A 14,689-nucleotide genomic window follows, 5' to 3' on the forward strand; every position below is an offset into this window, starting at 1 on the left:
AGATCTATCTTGCAAGCTTTCATATTAAAAAAAATTTTATTGCATCTGACCCTCACAAAATGGTGCCCAGGAAAGCATGCATTAGGACATCTGTATTACAGATGACACATGGTAGGCGACCTACACAGACTCCCAGGACTAAGCAGTAAAGAACGAGAACTCTTTTTGCCACAGTGTGTCTGGCACATAGCAGGAGCATAATAAATAGTACTGGATTGAATAGAGCAATGAAGATCTAACTTCATAAATTAATGAATGTGCTATTCATCCTACATACAGGGGTCTTAGAGATCACCTAGAGCAGACAGCCAAACATACTAAATGACCTTCCGGGATTCATGGAGCCGATTTCATGGCAGAAATAAAGTTAAGGGGAAGGCCTTAGGATTCACAGCCCTTCATGGTCTCTGCAAAGCCAGCAGCTGGTACTGTCCCCAGATCTCTCTGAGGACTTCACATCTTCATGTAAACGAATGAAGACAGACATGAATAACATCTGATGAATTTTTATTTGTCAGAAGATGAGAAATTAGAGGCACAGTTGTCTTTGCAAGGTACATCTTGTTGTTCCCAGAAAAAATGCATTTTTCTGGGAAAAGTACATACAGACACACAAAAAATTGCCTTCTAAATCTCCCACCATCTTAAGATTTTATATATATATATATACACACACACACACACATTAATATATTATAATATATTATAATATGTAAATAATAATATTTACATACTATATAGAACAAGCACTAGTATTTTGATGTATGAAACAATAATTTTCTTATATAATATACAGGATAAAATGAGAAATATTTCATTATTTTCTCATGTAAAATGGCATCAGCCTATATCCTCTGGAGAGTTTGCTTTCTTTACTCATTTAACATCATTTAACAGTTAACATTAACAAATATTTGTTGCATTTGAAACTGGTGATGCTGCAAAAAAGGTCCTGGCTCTCAAAGAAATTACATTATAATAGAAGTAGGTAAACAATAAACATATAAACAATAAGATAATTTGCAATGAAGACAAGGACGCAAAGGACATAATTTAAGAAACGTGATGGAGACTTTAAGGAAGGAATGTTCCTTGAAAGGCTGACCAGGGCCTTTGTTTCCAAGAAGATAATATGTGAGCTAAGAAGTGGAAGTTCCTATATAGATATTTGGAGAAACGGTTCTGCAGGCAGAGGAAACAGCAAGTGTAAAGCCTCCGAGCTTGAATGTTTGATGGGCTATAAATAAAGGACATGGTGACAAGCAGGGTGCTATTAGGGAGTTTGCAATTTGCTATCATGTGGCAAAGCAAATGGTGAAAGTGGTTTGTGGGGGGAAGAAGAAAGACAGGACAAAAACAAGACTGAGCTTAGGAGGGAATAGTTGTAAGATCTAGGGCAGAGTATACTTGATGCAGTCGATACCATGTTTCATTAGGTGACATCTTGGTCCAGTGAACTTCAAAGTGAACAGTAGCCTGCAGTTTTGAAACAGGCTACAGCCAGCAGTATAAATGAAAATGTAATGATGTCATGGCATAAAGTCATTGTCTGGGTCCTGCTCATGGAACTGGGTCAAGCCAAACTTGAGTAGTGTGAGTCATAGGCTCTATTAAGTTAGAGGATCTAACTAGAAAGCTGGGGGCGTTTTTTGGTAGAAAGCTGACCAAATTAGGGCAGCATTGCTCACGGCAGTCTGTGGTCTCTGGCAGGAAAAACCTACAATGTAATCAAGGAATAGAGCCAGAATCTAAGATAGGTGGCCAAGTCGCAGGCTTGTGGTCCAAAAAAGAAATGAAATCAGAAGCTAAGCGATTAAGAATAGGTTGAAACATAAGAGCAAAGACAGCTTATTACCATGGCTTTCAAAGGTGAGGAGTTGGAAGTTATGTCTATGTGATGTTGATGCCGTTATCTGAGATTATCCTGACTTCAGGAGACCTGGGTACACAGATGAGATGATCACACCAAAGTTCAGATAATTAAAAATGTAACATTTACACACAACCGCATTTATTGTTTCATCAGAAAAGGTCTTGCCTAAACAGTGTTTACTGAAAATTGATATTCGACACTATTAACTTGATGCTGTTTGCTATTTATTTTCAGCATTGGGCTCAGCCATTAATCAGGAATTATGGCAGCATATACCTTAAGCCTGTTATAGATCCAACTTTTAGATATATCGTGTGTTAAGATCCAAGATATGAATGCGATGTATACAGTAACCATCATTACTCCTGGCATGATCTGAGCATGGGAAGTCAACATTTCAAAGCTGCATTAGCTTTGAGTCCTGGCCAAAACCTGCCTGACCCTGTCATATTAGCTCCATTTCCATTGTCTCTCTGTAATATGCAAAACAGAAAACATACTTAAATTGCCACCTGGACTATTTCATTCCTGACGCAGCACCCTATACCATGATCTCCTATTCTGTGGTGAGAGGAGGGAAGGGTCGGTCAAGATGGTAACAAATAACCAGTAGGAAGAGGAAACTGAATGCTTACTGCATTGCATTTTATTGATGTAGCTTGTCAGTTTCCTTCCCTGACATACAGAAACAACATTTTCACGTAAGTTTTAGGTCATTTATCCAAAAAACTTTTTGTCAAGTCCCTTCTAATGTGTCAAGGATTGTGTTAAGTGCTGGATACACAGTTCTGAACAAAATGGGCAATTTATACGTGTATATATATATATGAATTAAAAATTAGTGATAAATTATATGAAGGAAACAAACAGGCTAAATCATAGAAAATAATGGAGTGGGGGAAGGGCAAGCATCCAGGGACTCGGGCAAGCAAATCAAAGGGACTATTTTGAGTAAAAACCTCCAATTTCGAAATGTCATCATTCAGCTTTGCTGCCTCCCGTCCACTTAATGCTTCCCATCCTAGTTCTTATCAGATTCTTATTTTGTCTTAGACAACCTGACAGGATAAGAATAACGAGAAGCAAATACATGTCTGTCCTAGTTCTTGTATGTTTCCAGTTGCTGCTCTTACTGCTACTTTCTTCTTTAAATCTCTTGACACCACCAAAAGCGAAAGAATTCTTAAACTGATATGCTAGCAATAGAACTCTCATCTTAAAGATAAATCTTATGCTATACCACATATGAGTAGAAGCACAGAGGAAGGCCTTGGGGAGGATCTAAGTCTAGTCACTACTCACAAGAAATTGACCAGGGGGACTTTATAGGATACAGGAAACAAGAGGATGCTGGATGAAGTGTATTCCCGGCTGAGTATATAAAAGGCAGTCATTGTATTGGGAGTGTACCACTTTGTCAGGCAGAGAGGACACCCTTGCTGCTTCATGGATCCAGGGGTCACTAAAAGGGTAAATTGCACATGTGCGTGGGATCTTGGCCCCAGTACCTAATCTCTCTCCTCATCTCTCTTGGGCCAAAGGCCGTATCTCATGACTCAAAATGAATGTTTATGTGACATTGTCTTATGAGGGCCTATACGCATGCCCAAATTACTCCTGAATTACCGTGCGATTTCCCAAAAGTTGTATGACTCTCTTCATTTTGGAACCTGGGTATCTCTCTGTGCTCAACTTTATATTATTTTTTTTTTTACCTTATCAGCATTTAAAAATATTTTTAGCACTGGCTGCTGAGGGTTAGATGGAAGTTAGAGATGGTTTTCTGTTAGTTCTGTCTCTCTTGTGATGTAAACCAGAAATAAACCAGTCTGAAAACCTTGAACATTCTTTTCTTCATAGTAAAACAATAATAATAACGCCAGTTTCACAAACATTTGAAAGCATAAAATTATATCTTGCATGTGAAAGTTCTTGGAGTATTGTGATATCCTATGCTAACATAAGCAAGTGTTCATATTATCATTTACAATCACATCAGATTCACTTTTACCAGGTCACAAGGCCCAGAGGAAATAAGAGTTTTATCAGAAACAAATTTATTTTTCCCTATATCTGGGGAAATTGAGCGGAGGTACAGGCTAATCTGAGAAACACAGGGGCCTACATTGCTAGGCAAACGATTTGTAAGAATGGAGGTTGACACTAGTAAAAAGATGGCAGGTTTGTAAGAAAGACATTTCTACTTCGGAGTGACCCTAGAGTATATTTTCTCCCCAGCAAACTATCATGATTGAAATCATGTCAATTCAAGGGAGAAAAGTAAGAAATGTCTCTGAATTTCAGTGTTCAAAATACATCATGGGGCCGGCCCCGTGGCTTAGCGGTTAAGTGCACGTGCTCTGCTACTGGCGGCCTATGTTCAGATCCGGGCACGCACCAACGCACCGCTTCTCCGGCCATGCTGAGGCGGCGTCCCACATACAGCAACTAGAAGGATGTGCAACTATGACATACAACTATCTACTGGGGCTTTGGGGAAAAAAAAAAGGAGGATTGGCAATAGATGTTAGCTCAGAGCCGGTCTTCCTCAGCAAAAAGAGGAGGATTAGCACGGATATTAGCTCAGGGCTGATCTTCCTCACAAAAAAAAAACATCATGAAACACATTTGCTCCTAAAAACAGTCTGAACGTGCATTAAACAGGGGGTCATAATGGAATTCCTAAGTTAGGCAATTACATTTGAACACTTGTAATACATTTGTGTGGGGAGCGAGTGTAGGAAAGGGAGAATCTAATCAGATAAATGATGGCCAGAACCACATGTAAACATTGTGATCGTTTCTTTTTTTTTTTTTTTCAGGAGTCACAGCTGAAAGCAATGAAAGAGACTGTACAGCTCTGCCTGTCGACTGTTTTCCGTGCTCAGCCTCCCCCTTTGAGTCTCATCAGGTCAAATCCAACTCAGATGTCAATTCCACCCAGGACAATTGACACTAAGATTCCAGATGCAGACACACAAAGCCAGGTACTCTTTATCCGTGCTTTGAAAAGTCAAATCAAGTAATGTACTGTCTTTATAGTTCATTCTGTATGATCATCAGAGTGGATCCAAGTAAGATATCAAATTCATTAAAAGCTTAGGAAGTAAATGGAAGATAGTAACCCAGTTTGTAAAGTCTCCATGGTCACGTGGAGAACATTGGAAGACAACTTCTCTTTAGTAGAGAGCGAGCTGTTTCTTAGGCAGGATCATCTAATTGTAAAATAATAATAACAATAATTATTTGAAAATAATATTCTAAAATTAGCCTAAAATAATAGTAATTATTTTTATTATTATTTTACAATTAGTTAAAAGAAAATATCTTGTATTACATTCCAGTATACACCAGACGTTCATACGGAAAATACTTTCTTCTACGGTATAACCATAATTCTTACAAAAGTGGATACATATTTAAAAATTTAAGTCCATAGTTCTCAACACTGCCTGCACATTAGCATCACTTGCATTTTGTGAAACAATTCTGACACTCACCCCAGACCTAGTAAATTCTTTCTGGTGGGGCCCCAGTCATCAGCATTTTTTAAAAGTTCCCCAAGGGATTTTGAGACCAACTGACTTAAGTCTGTCTTCATCCAAATCCCGCCCCTTCCCCCCAACCCTACTTAAACAGGGCAAAGGGAAGGTCAGTGATGCTTTTGTTTCAATCCTTAGAACCTTCCATTTGCAGACTCTACGTTTAAACAAATCCTGACAATGTGAAATAGTTATTAGAGAAAGGAGTTTAGTTTCAGGCAGTATGTTGACAGTGCTGGCTCTCCTATCACTTTCCTTAGGATCATTTGCTATTAAAATGAGTGTCTTAGACACCAGACTTCTAATGCAAATCTCTGGGGGTTGGCCCAGGAAAACCTGAGAGCCACTGATGCAAATACTTAACGATACATTAGGTCTGAGGCCGTCTTACTGCTTATTTCTGTGATTTCCTATATTTGGATTTTGGGGGTGTGGACTAACTGTAGATTAGTGAAATACTCTTTTCAGGATATAGAGTCAAAAGTAAGTAAAACAAAATAAATCTTCTAATGTTCTGTTTTCATCTGTAACTAGTCAATTCACGGGCTGCACAGATTAGTCTGTATAATCTCAATTTTCTTTGTCAAAAATCATTTAAAATAGTATTTCTATTTCTATCATATTATTCTTTTTGGTTTTATGATGTACTGAAGGATCTCAAAATTTTCAGGCCAATATTTTTCTCCTTTATTTTCCTGTCCCTTCTTTGAAAACTGTAGGTCTAAAGTGTTTCTTTACTTAACCAAACTCAGGGAAGAATGTTGCATAATAATATGTTCGTTATGTTTATGGAAAAGTCCTGGGTAAATTTATTGAGACTGGTCATTGGTTCAGTGCACAGCTACCCACACACTTTCCAGGAAACCACACGCTGCCTCCACTTAGTGTTGGTCGAAGGGAGGAGCAAAGGCCCAGCCTTATGTAGCCTGATGACTTTGGGCAAAGCAGCTTTGTAACTGAACAGATACATTACGCTGTCTCCAACTCAAAATGCATTTATGTAAGCCTGTTATTAAAACTAGGCTCCTTATGATCCTGAATGTGTGGAGGAAATTACTGGTTGTTACTTTAACTGATTTACTATCAATAAATGTTTGTCCTGTCATTGAAATAAATAATAAATATTTCATTATTTCTCTTGGCGTATCACAGAAAAAGATAGGGAACATTTTGATGAGCCTGGTTTGGGGATTGCTCATTTTTTCAAAAAACAATAACAGAAAAATCCAATTGTTTAAGATAAATTTCAATAAATCTAAGTTGACGTGCTATAGGGCATTCTATTTTATAGATTAGCGTTAAAAGCTTCTCTAGTGTTTATGTTTTGCCCATATTCTTTATCTTTTCAATAGTGATGGAAATTGTATTTTATGTATACTTGAGGCTTAATCTCTATGCAGGCACCTTACAGTGTTTTAAAAATCCTGAATAATATAATGTGATTAGGGGTGTGTGTAAGAGAAACAATCTCTTCAGTCATGGAATAATTTTCCTCTATATACAAAAAAGGTAACTTTTAGATGAGGACATTTAACTGGTGAGTCTTCCGTGTTGGCTAATTACAGCGGCAGTGAGATGGTGTGCGTGGCGGAGAGTTGGAGACAATGACATCGTTTAACCTCTCGGTGCTGCAGTTTCCGCAGTACCTGTCTCAGAGTGGTGTTGTTACAGGAGTGCTGGAAATGATAATTCTTGTTTTCCACGATATATGGCTGGTCTCATCTGCTTTCATTTGTTTCTCTTAATCTTCAACTCTTCTTTGAAAAAGGAAGGGCATTTGGTTTTTCCTGAAGTCTGTGAAACACATCCAAGTAAGCAGTTTTCAGCCAACATCCGGAAAAAGACAACACCCCTAATGTCATTTTATTTTAATTTTTTTTCTTCCGGAAATTGGATAATGCAGTCAAAAATTTTATTGCATCATACATGTGTGTGTATATGTGTATGTATCTATATGTGTACATATAAATACATACACATAAATATTGTATGTAAATATACACATATATTCACTGTGGATTTTCATTAGACACATTAGCCACAGACTTCATTAGACAAAGAGTTCAATATTACAAGAATTTACTGGGAAAAACTTAAAAAATAATTTGCATATTGGTGACCCCTACCTTTTGTTTTAATTCCAGATCATGTCTTTTGGATAATCTTTTAGTCCTATAGCTTGAGTTTCTGCTGAGGGCTCTCAGCCAGGTCTGTTAGCCTTCTTGCCTTCACTGCAGCTCCATAGTTGTGATGGCTGCTTCTCTCTGATTTGAGTGACTTTTTCTTACCCTCCCAGTTAGAACTATTTTTTCTATTCTCAGTGCCTGGATAGCACAGTGTTTATTCCCCATGGCTCTTGGCCATACCTTGAATACAGTGATGGCTGCATACTCCTGTCTCCTTAAGGCAGATGACTGTGCTTAGCTCACTGATTCGCTCTACATTACTCAGTGTCCAGAGCGATGTTTCTCGAGAATTCATTTGAAATGACACTTGCTGTATTTCTGTTTTAGTCAGCTCGGGCTGCTCTAACAAAATGACATAGACTAGATGACAAATAACAGATATCCATTTCTCACAGCTCTGGAGGCTGTGACGCCCAAGATCAAGGTGCTGCCAGCTTCCGTTCTTGAGGGCCCCACCCTCGTGACTTCGTCTAAACCTAATTACCTCCAGAAGGCCCTATCTCCTAATGCCATCATATCGGGGGTTAGAGCTTCAACATGAATTTTGGAGGATGCAAACATTGAATCCATAGCTATGTGTCTCTTCTTGTTGGATATTGTCTTTATTTAGAAGTTACAAAATATATATTAGTGAGTGCTCATTAAGAGCTTAGTATTTAACTATATTGTTTTCCATCTGTGTGCCAGGACTGTGCTCATCACTGGGGATGCACATTTGAAATGACACAACCCTGACCTTTTGAAGAGTGCAGTCTGATTCTTTGTAAAGAGAAAACAAGAAAAAAAATGCAAGGGGTGTGTAGTAGATCAGGACTTTTTTTTTGTATGTGGAATTCCATATACCAAATAGCTTTGATTAAAGATAAAGACTAAGGAGATACTTGTATCCAAATGCACGTGAGGTGATGTCTTTGTTTTGTCTTTGTTATGAAATTGTATATTTATTACGGGGAAAATATTGTTTCAACAGAGAGGTGAACAGCAAAGGTATGAGCCAGGAGATCTGATTTGCATTTTGCATAAAATGACTCTAACTAGAGTAGAAGGAAGCAAACCAGTGACAGTTTACTCACTGATCCATGCAGGAGATGACAGTGACCATGGTACAGAAATGGCAATGGGCTTCCAGATGCAACTGACGCATAGAACTGCAATGTCCTCGTGACTAGGTGGGATGCGTGAAGGGAGGAAATCAGAACAGCACTCAGAGCTGGTGTTCATTCACCGTGATGCTAAAGGCAGGAGCAGCTCTCGAGGGAGAACTCAGATTGGTTTGTTTCTCAACATGCTAAGTGTTAGACGTCTTTCATAAAATCAAGGGTCTATTTCCAATAGGTATTTGTACATTCGAATCTGGAATTCAGGGAAGACATCGAGTGGAGATGAAGGATCTGGCATCATCACCACGGATGGCAATTAAATGTTGGAAATAGATTAAATTGCCTGATGAGACAGTGTAGAGTAAAGAGAGAAGAGGGCCACAGTGGACACCAGACAGGAGAAATAACTTGAGTATGGTCTTACGTATAGTCTAATCGGTGGGACATTTATGGTAAGAGGGCACTGCTGCCCATTATCTTTGGTTGAGATGCTCTTCATTATATATTTTGGCTGAGAAACATGACTTTTCCATGCCTGTTTTATCAGTACAAAAAACAGAATATGCATGTCATTGTGTGTATCCAGAATGGTGAATACTCCAGTGGTCTGCTGGAGATGGCTCATATCAGCTTGTAAAAGCTGATTGTTAAATTTTCAGACTTTTACTAGCCAGCCCTTAAACACAGCCATTATTAAACATTAATTATATACACTTACAATGAAGTAAATTATGCTAAAGCAAATGTGGTACATACCAAACTGCTACACCACATTATTATCTCTGCTCTTAAGGATATTGTGTCTTTTGGATCCATATGGTGGAAACCAAAGATGTGCAACTGATGTCTCTTCCCAACATCATGTTCAGTGGTATCATATTGGTAGATTGAAACTGGTAGTATTTATACCAGAGAAATTGGCAAACACTACAAATCAGGGTCCTCCTATCCCCCAGAGTTAGTGAATAACATGCTCCTGTCTGTGTATATTAATGAGGTGTGTGTCTATGTACGTTAAGCCTTAAAGATAGGCCTACTGGGCATCCTAGATAATACATGATCAACATACTCATTTATTTTTGTCTTCCACTGCTGTGTGGTAGAGCTAAATGCTTAGTAAGTGCTCAGAAAAGGCAAAATAATTATATTAAAAAAAATCTGTTCAATTAATGGCATGTTCTGAAAAACTAATAACTTTTATATATCCATTGTACTGTTTTACTTAATTATATTCATTTCACTATAAAATATTACATGTGACTTTATATAGTTTAGAAAATATATAAACGTAGGAGGAAGAACAGGAAACATTAGCAAGAAATTTACTACTTCTGAGTGAAAAATGTGAATTTATTAACACAGTAATGTCGTTAGTGTTTACAGCTGCATGATATGGAGTTTAAAAGTTGGAACTCACTCTAGCTGGAGGTGATGATATTTACCTCTCAGCATGTCTGGGAGGATTAAACGAGGCAAGAAAAATGCCGGACACAGGGCCCTGGCACATTAGTCTGAGACAGTTCCCAGGTTCCTCCCCTCCGCAGGGCTGATGTCTCTGCAGGACAGGACGCAGAAGAACCCCAGCTCAACAGACAGGGTCTCACTCCTCCCAGCCTTGATCCCTCTGCTGGGACGGGGATCTGTGGAGAGAGGATGTGGCCAGTGTCTGCCCCATGCCTCCACAGCCCATGTGCCTCATGGGGACTGCTGGGTGCTCTTTCCTCTCCACAGGGCCATCTGTTTCCTGGCCTAAGACTCACCAATTACTACATGGGGGCAGAGACCTCCAAAAGACAGAAAAGACTCCTGTTTCTGTTCCAAGTGTCCAACTAAGACCCTTGAGGGCCCAGGGGGACTTCTGTCTATGTAATTAGGCTGTACTTTTCATCGACATCCAAGAAATCCTGTATAATGACCGTAAATACAAGGAAATTATTTTTTAAGAAAAGAGATAGCTTGGGGCCTGCTTGGTGGTTCAAGCAGTTAAGTGCGCGCGCTCTGCTGTGGTGGCCCGGGGTTCGCCAGTTGGGATCCCGGGCGTGCACCGAAGCACCGCTTGGCAAGCCATGCCATATAAAGTAGAGGAAGATGGGCATGGATGTTAGCCCAGGGCCAGTCTTCCTCAGCAAAAAAAGGAGGATTGGCATCGGATGTTATCTCAGGGCCGATCTTCCTCACCAAAAAAAAAAAAAAAGAAAGAAAGAAAAGAGAGCTAAAATTCACTAGTCAGATTAAGTAAAAATCTTTTTTATAACTTCCTAATTTTGAGACCTTGATCAAATTACTTAACTCTGAGACTCACCCTCGACATGTATAAAATGGAGACAATAATAGCACCAATCTTACAGAGCTGTTGTGAAAATTAAATAAGAAAATTCATAAACAGATTTCAGCTTATGTAGTAGTGTCTGACAGTGAGAAACAGTCAATAAATGTATGAAATATGTACTATATCTGGAAACAAGGATAACACTTTGAGAATATTTAAAGAAGGTTTTTGGTAGGAAGTTACTTTAATTAAAACAAAAGCAAATACTATTTACCCTGTTTTATTGTTCAGATGTGAGAATAGAATACATCTATTCAAATAGGTACAACTACAGTTTTTTAGCATGAAAGTATGGATGAATCCTCACAATACGTTTAATATCAGTGATCATAATAGTCAATGCCATAAAGAAAGGAGAAAGTCATAAAACAGCAGAAATGAGAAGCAATTCAGTTAAACAATGCAGCTAAAAATGATGAAATTGTGTTATGAAAACATTATTTCATCCCCACCCCAGGCAGTTACCATCTTCTTGTCTGTCTTTGTTTTTTTTTTCATGCAACTCACTGCCTTGGATTTAGCTGCGGCTTACATTGGTAAAGGTCACAACTGAGATATCTACTTAATTGGACAAGGATGATTTGTTTGTTTTTTTCCACCAGTTTGTTAGAAATGCCAAAGTCGTTCTAGGGCACCAGGCAACAGTCGCCCTATTCAGGAGCTTAAAGGCATCCAAGCGAAAATGGCATTCTGCTTGGTGCCTGGAGGTTTAAAGCAAGGTGGATTTGTATTTCCCTCTTTTCTGCCAAAAATCTGTTGCAAAGTAATTTCCAAGAACTCTCAGAACGGTACACCTGGTATCATCATCGACCAAAGTGTCTCATCTAGGCTGTATTTTTTAATCATTGGGAGCTTCACTCACTCCTGAGTGTCAACACTCACAATTCTCATACAGTCCAGCAGAAGTGCAGACTATTTTAGGGATTATTCAAAACTCTCAGATTATTCTAATTTATAGCCAAAGTTGAGAACTATTAAGATCCTTACTATAGGAATAGGAAAGGAGCCTAAGAAGTAAGCCTACCCTATTCCCCTACTTTCCTGCTTCTAGAAGAGATTTGTCAACTAGCCCAGAGGTGATCGGTTTTAAATAGATGTTTTTCTATCAGATGCCTGCCAACAGCTAACCATTTAGTTATCTGTAACATCTACCAACTACTGGTGTTCTTTCCTTGCTACAAAAATATCTTTTGTAGCTTTATATATCCAAGGTTACTATGAAGATAAACAGGAAGGCATAAGTCTCAAACATTTTTATAAAATATAACATTACATGTAAGGAATTTTGTTTGGGTTTCATTTTTGGTTCTAGAGGGTCTTAATGGCTTGTTTAATTACTTCCCAGCAGATACGGTGAATACGTGGCTATGAAGTTAAAAAATATATCATATTTTCCATGTTACTCTGTGAACATGCATATTATATATGCATATAAATATTTGTAAACTTATAAATTATAACATATATATTTAACCTCATAAATATAAAAATTGAACCAACCAGGACTCTTTTGATGTTTTCTTTTTATTACTGGTGTGCAGGTTTGTACCCTGGAATGGACTGAGACCAAATCCTTATAAGCTTTCGTTTATTCTTCCTCTTTGATACATATATTAGAGAAATTGATTAGTTGAATATCTCTATGAACTTCTTTTAAAGACACTTGTTAGCAAATGAGGGTATAATTCCTTTAATCCTTCTAAAATTAAAGTAAATTAGGAACAAAACATTCCTGGTGGAAATGTTATCTTACATAAACCTAGGAAGTCATATTGATATTCAGAGACAACATCACTAGTGAATATCTTCTGTGTCACAAAAGAAGCCCCATCAGGTTCAATTTTCTTTTTTCTCTTTCATAATTGAGATTTTATTGGTTGTTTTGAGGATCAGTATACAGACATTTCCATTTGTACACAATTCTTGATATATACACCGAAAATGTAAAAGGCATGTAGTTGTGATTCTTTCCTAAACAGTTATTCCAGTGATTTTCCAGCCTAAAATTTGGAGGCAAATCTTCCTTAAGATGATATCAATACTAATATCTTCAAGATATGATAAGCTGTTATATCATAAATCCCACTAATTCATAATTTAATATCATATATACTACATACTCAAATTTTCAGTCTTTCACAGCACACTGACAAAGTTACTAAGGAAATTGGACTAACACCACCAAAGATGTTACAGCGTGCATGAAATTCTGACAGAGAGAGCCAAGACCAAGGAGTGGCTTTCTTTAGGAAACAATTCTACGAAAAAACAACATGAGGGCCGGCCCCGTGGCTTAGCCGTTAAGCGCGCACACTCTGCTACAGGCGGCCCGGGTTCGGATTCCGGGCGTGCACTGACACACTGCTTCCTCTGGCCATGCTGAGGCCGCGTCCCACATACAGCAACTAGAAGGATGTGCAACTATGACATACAACTATCTACTGGGGCTTCGGGGAACAAAAAAAAAAGGAGGAGGATTGGCAATAGGTGTTAGCTCAGAGCTGGTCTTCCTCACAAAAAAAAAAAAAAAACATGAAAATAGAAATAATTTAAAATGTTCAAGACATTAAATGCATGACTGTGACTCCAAATTGCCATTTAGTATGCTGTGTATTATAGGATATAAAAACTGCTCCCCCATCCATGGAATGTTAAGCTGACACTCAAGACAATCAAAACCTCCCATATTTAATATCCCCTATTTTCTGTTGTATCAAAAAATAAAGAGCCAGCAAATGATTTCACGCCTTATAAAAAAGCATTTACAGGGGCCGGCCGGTGGAGTAGCAGGTAAGTTCGCACGCTCTGCTTCTGTGGCCCAGGTTTCACAGCTTCGGATCCCAGGCACGGACTTATGCACCGGTTATCAAGCCATGCTGTGGCAGTGTCCCACATAAAATAGAGGAGCATGAGCATAGATGTTAGCTCAGAGCCAATCTTCCTTAGCAAAAAGGGGAGGATTGACCACAGATGTTAGCTCAGGGCTAATCTTCCTCACAAAAAAACAATAAAAGCATATACACTTAAAAAATGGGATGAGGTGTGAGTCCCGCCTTCTTAAAAATGTTTCTAGAACTACTAAAAAACTTACATTTACAAAGTAGTTGCCAAAAATATTCCTCGGATTGTATAAGACGGGAGACAAGGACCACTGTTGGCACTTTTCTGTCTGAAGACTTATCCATTTCTGCAGGAGCAGGTTTTGCTGACAACGTCTCTGATCCCCTCTTGGGCTCCTCCTTCACCACCCTTCTGGTGGAGCTGGCCTTCCTCTTGGGCTTCGTGGTGGAGGGGAAGAGGGCACATGCCCGCTCCTCCCACTGCGCCACACTGATTCCGTTCCTTTTCCTATAGTTTAATTAGAATTTCTTGGACACTCATCATAAAGTAGTGACTTGCACGGTGCCTCCAATGTAACAGAGATTAAATTATTTTAAAGATGTCTTAGTTTAGCTTCTAGTTACCACTTAGCTATTTATAGGTAAGACAGACCCCAATAACCCCTCCATTGATTATCAATCTAGGGGATATTTTGTCTTTGATGTTAGAAATTCTTGTTCAACTTTTCTTTAGATGTTTCTTTAGTCTCTTTAGATGCAGTAAAAATTCATGACCCCAAAACTCCATCTGCAAGAGATATTTCCTTATAACACTTGCAA

The 14,689-nt window shown here is 38.5% G+C and overlaps 1 protein-coding gene across 2 annotated transcripts in view; it reads left to right on the forward strand.

Moving 5' to 3' along the window:
* The window catches only part of LUZP2 (leucine zipper protein 2), a 439,170-nt gene that overhangs the window by 376,152 nt on the left and 48,329 nt on the right, over positions 1 to 14,689 (forward strand). For both annotated transcript variants that reach the window (XM_058546152.1, XM_058546153.1), the window contains one exon: positions 4,696 to 4,860. In XM_058546152.1, coding sequence (XP_058402135.1) covers positions 4,696 to 4,860 — 165 coding nt within the window. The remainder of the gene's footprint in view (positions 1 to 4,695; positions 4,861 to 14,689) is intronic.

The sequence above is a fragment of the Diceros bicornis genome, chromosome 7, assembly GCF_020826845.1.
Source record: "Diceros bicornis minor isolate mBicDic1 chromosome 7, mDicBic1.mat.cur, whole genome shotgun sequence".
Classification (NCBI taxonomy): Eukaryota; Metazoa; Chordata; class Mammalia; order Perissodactyla; family Rhinocerotidae; genus Diceros; species Diceros bicornis.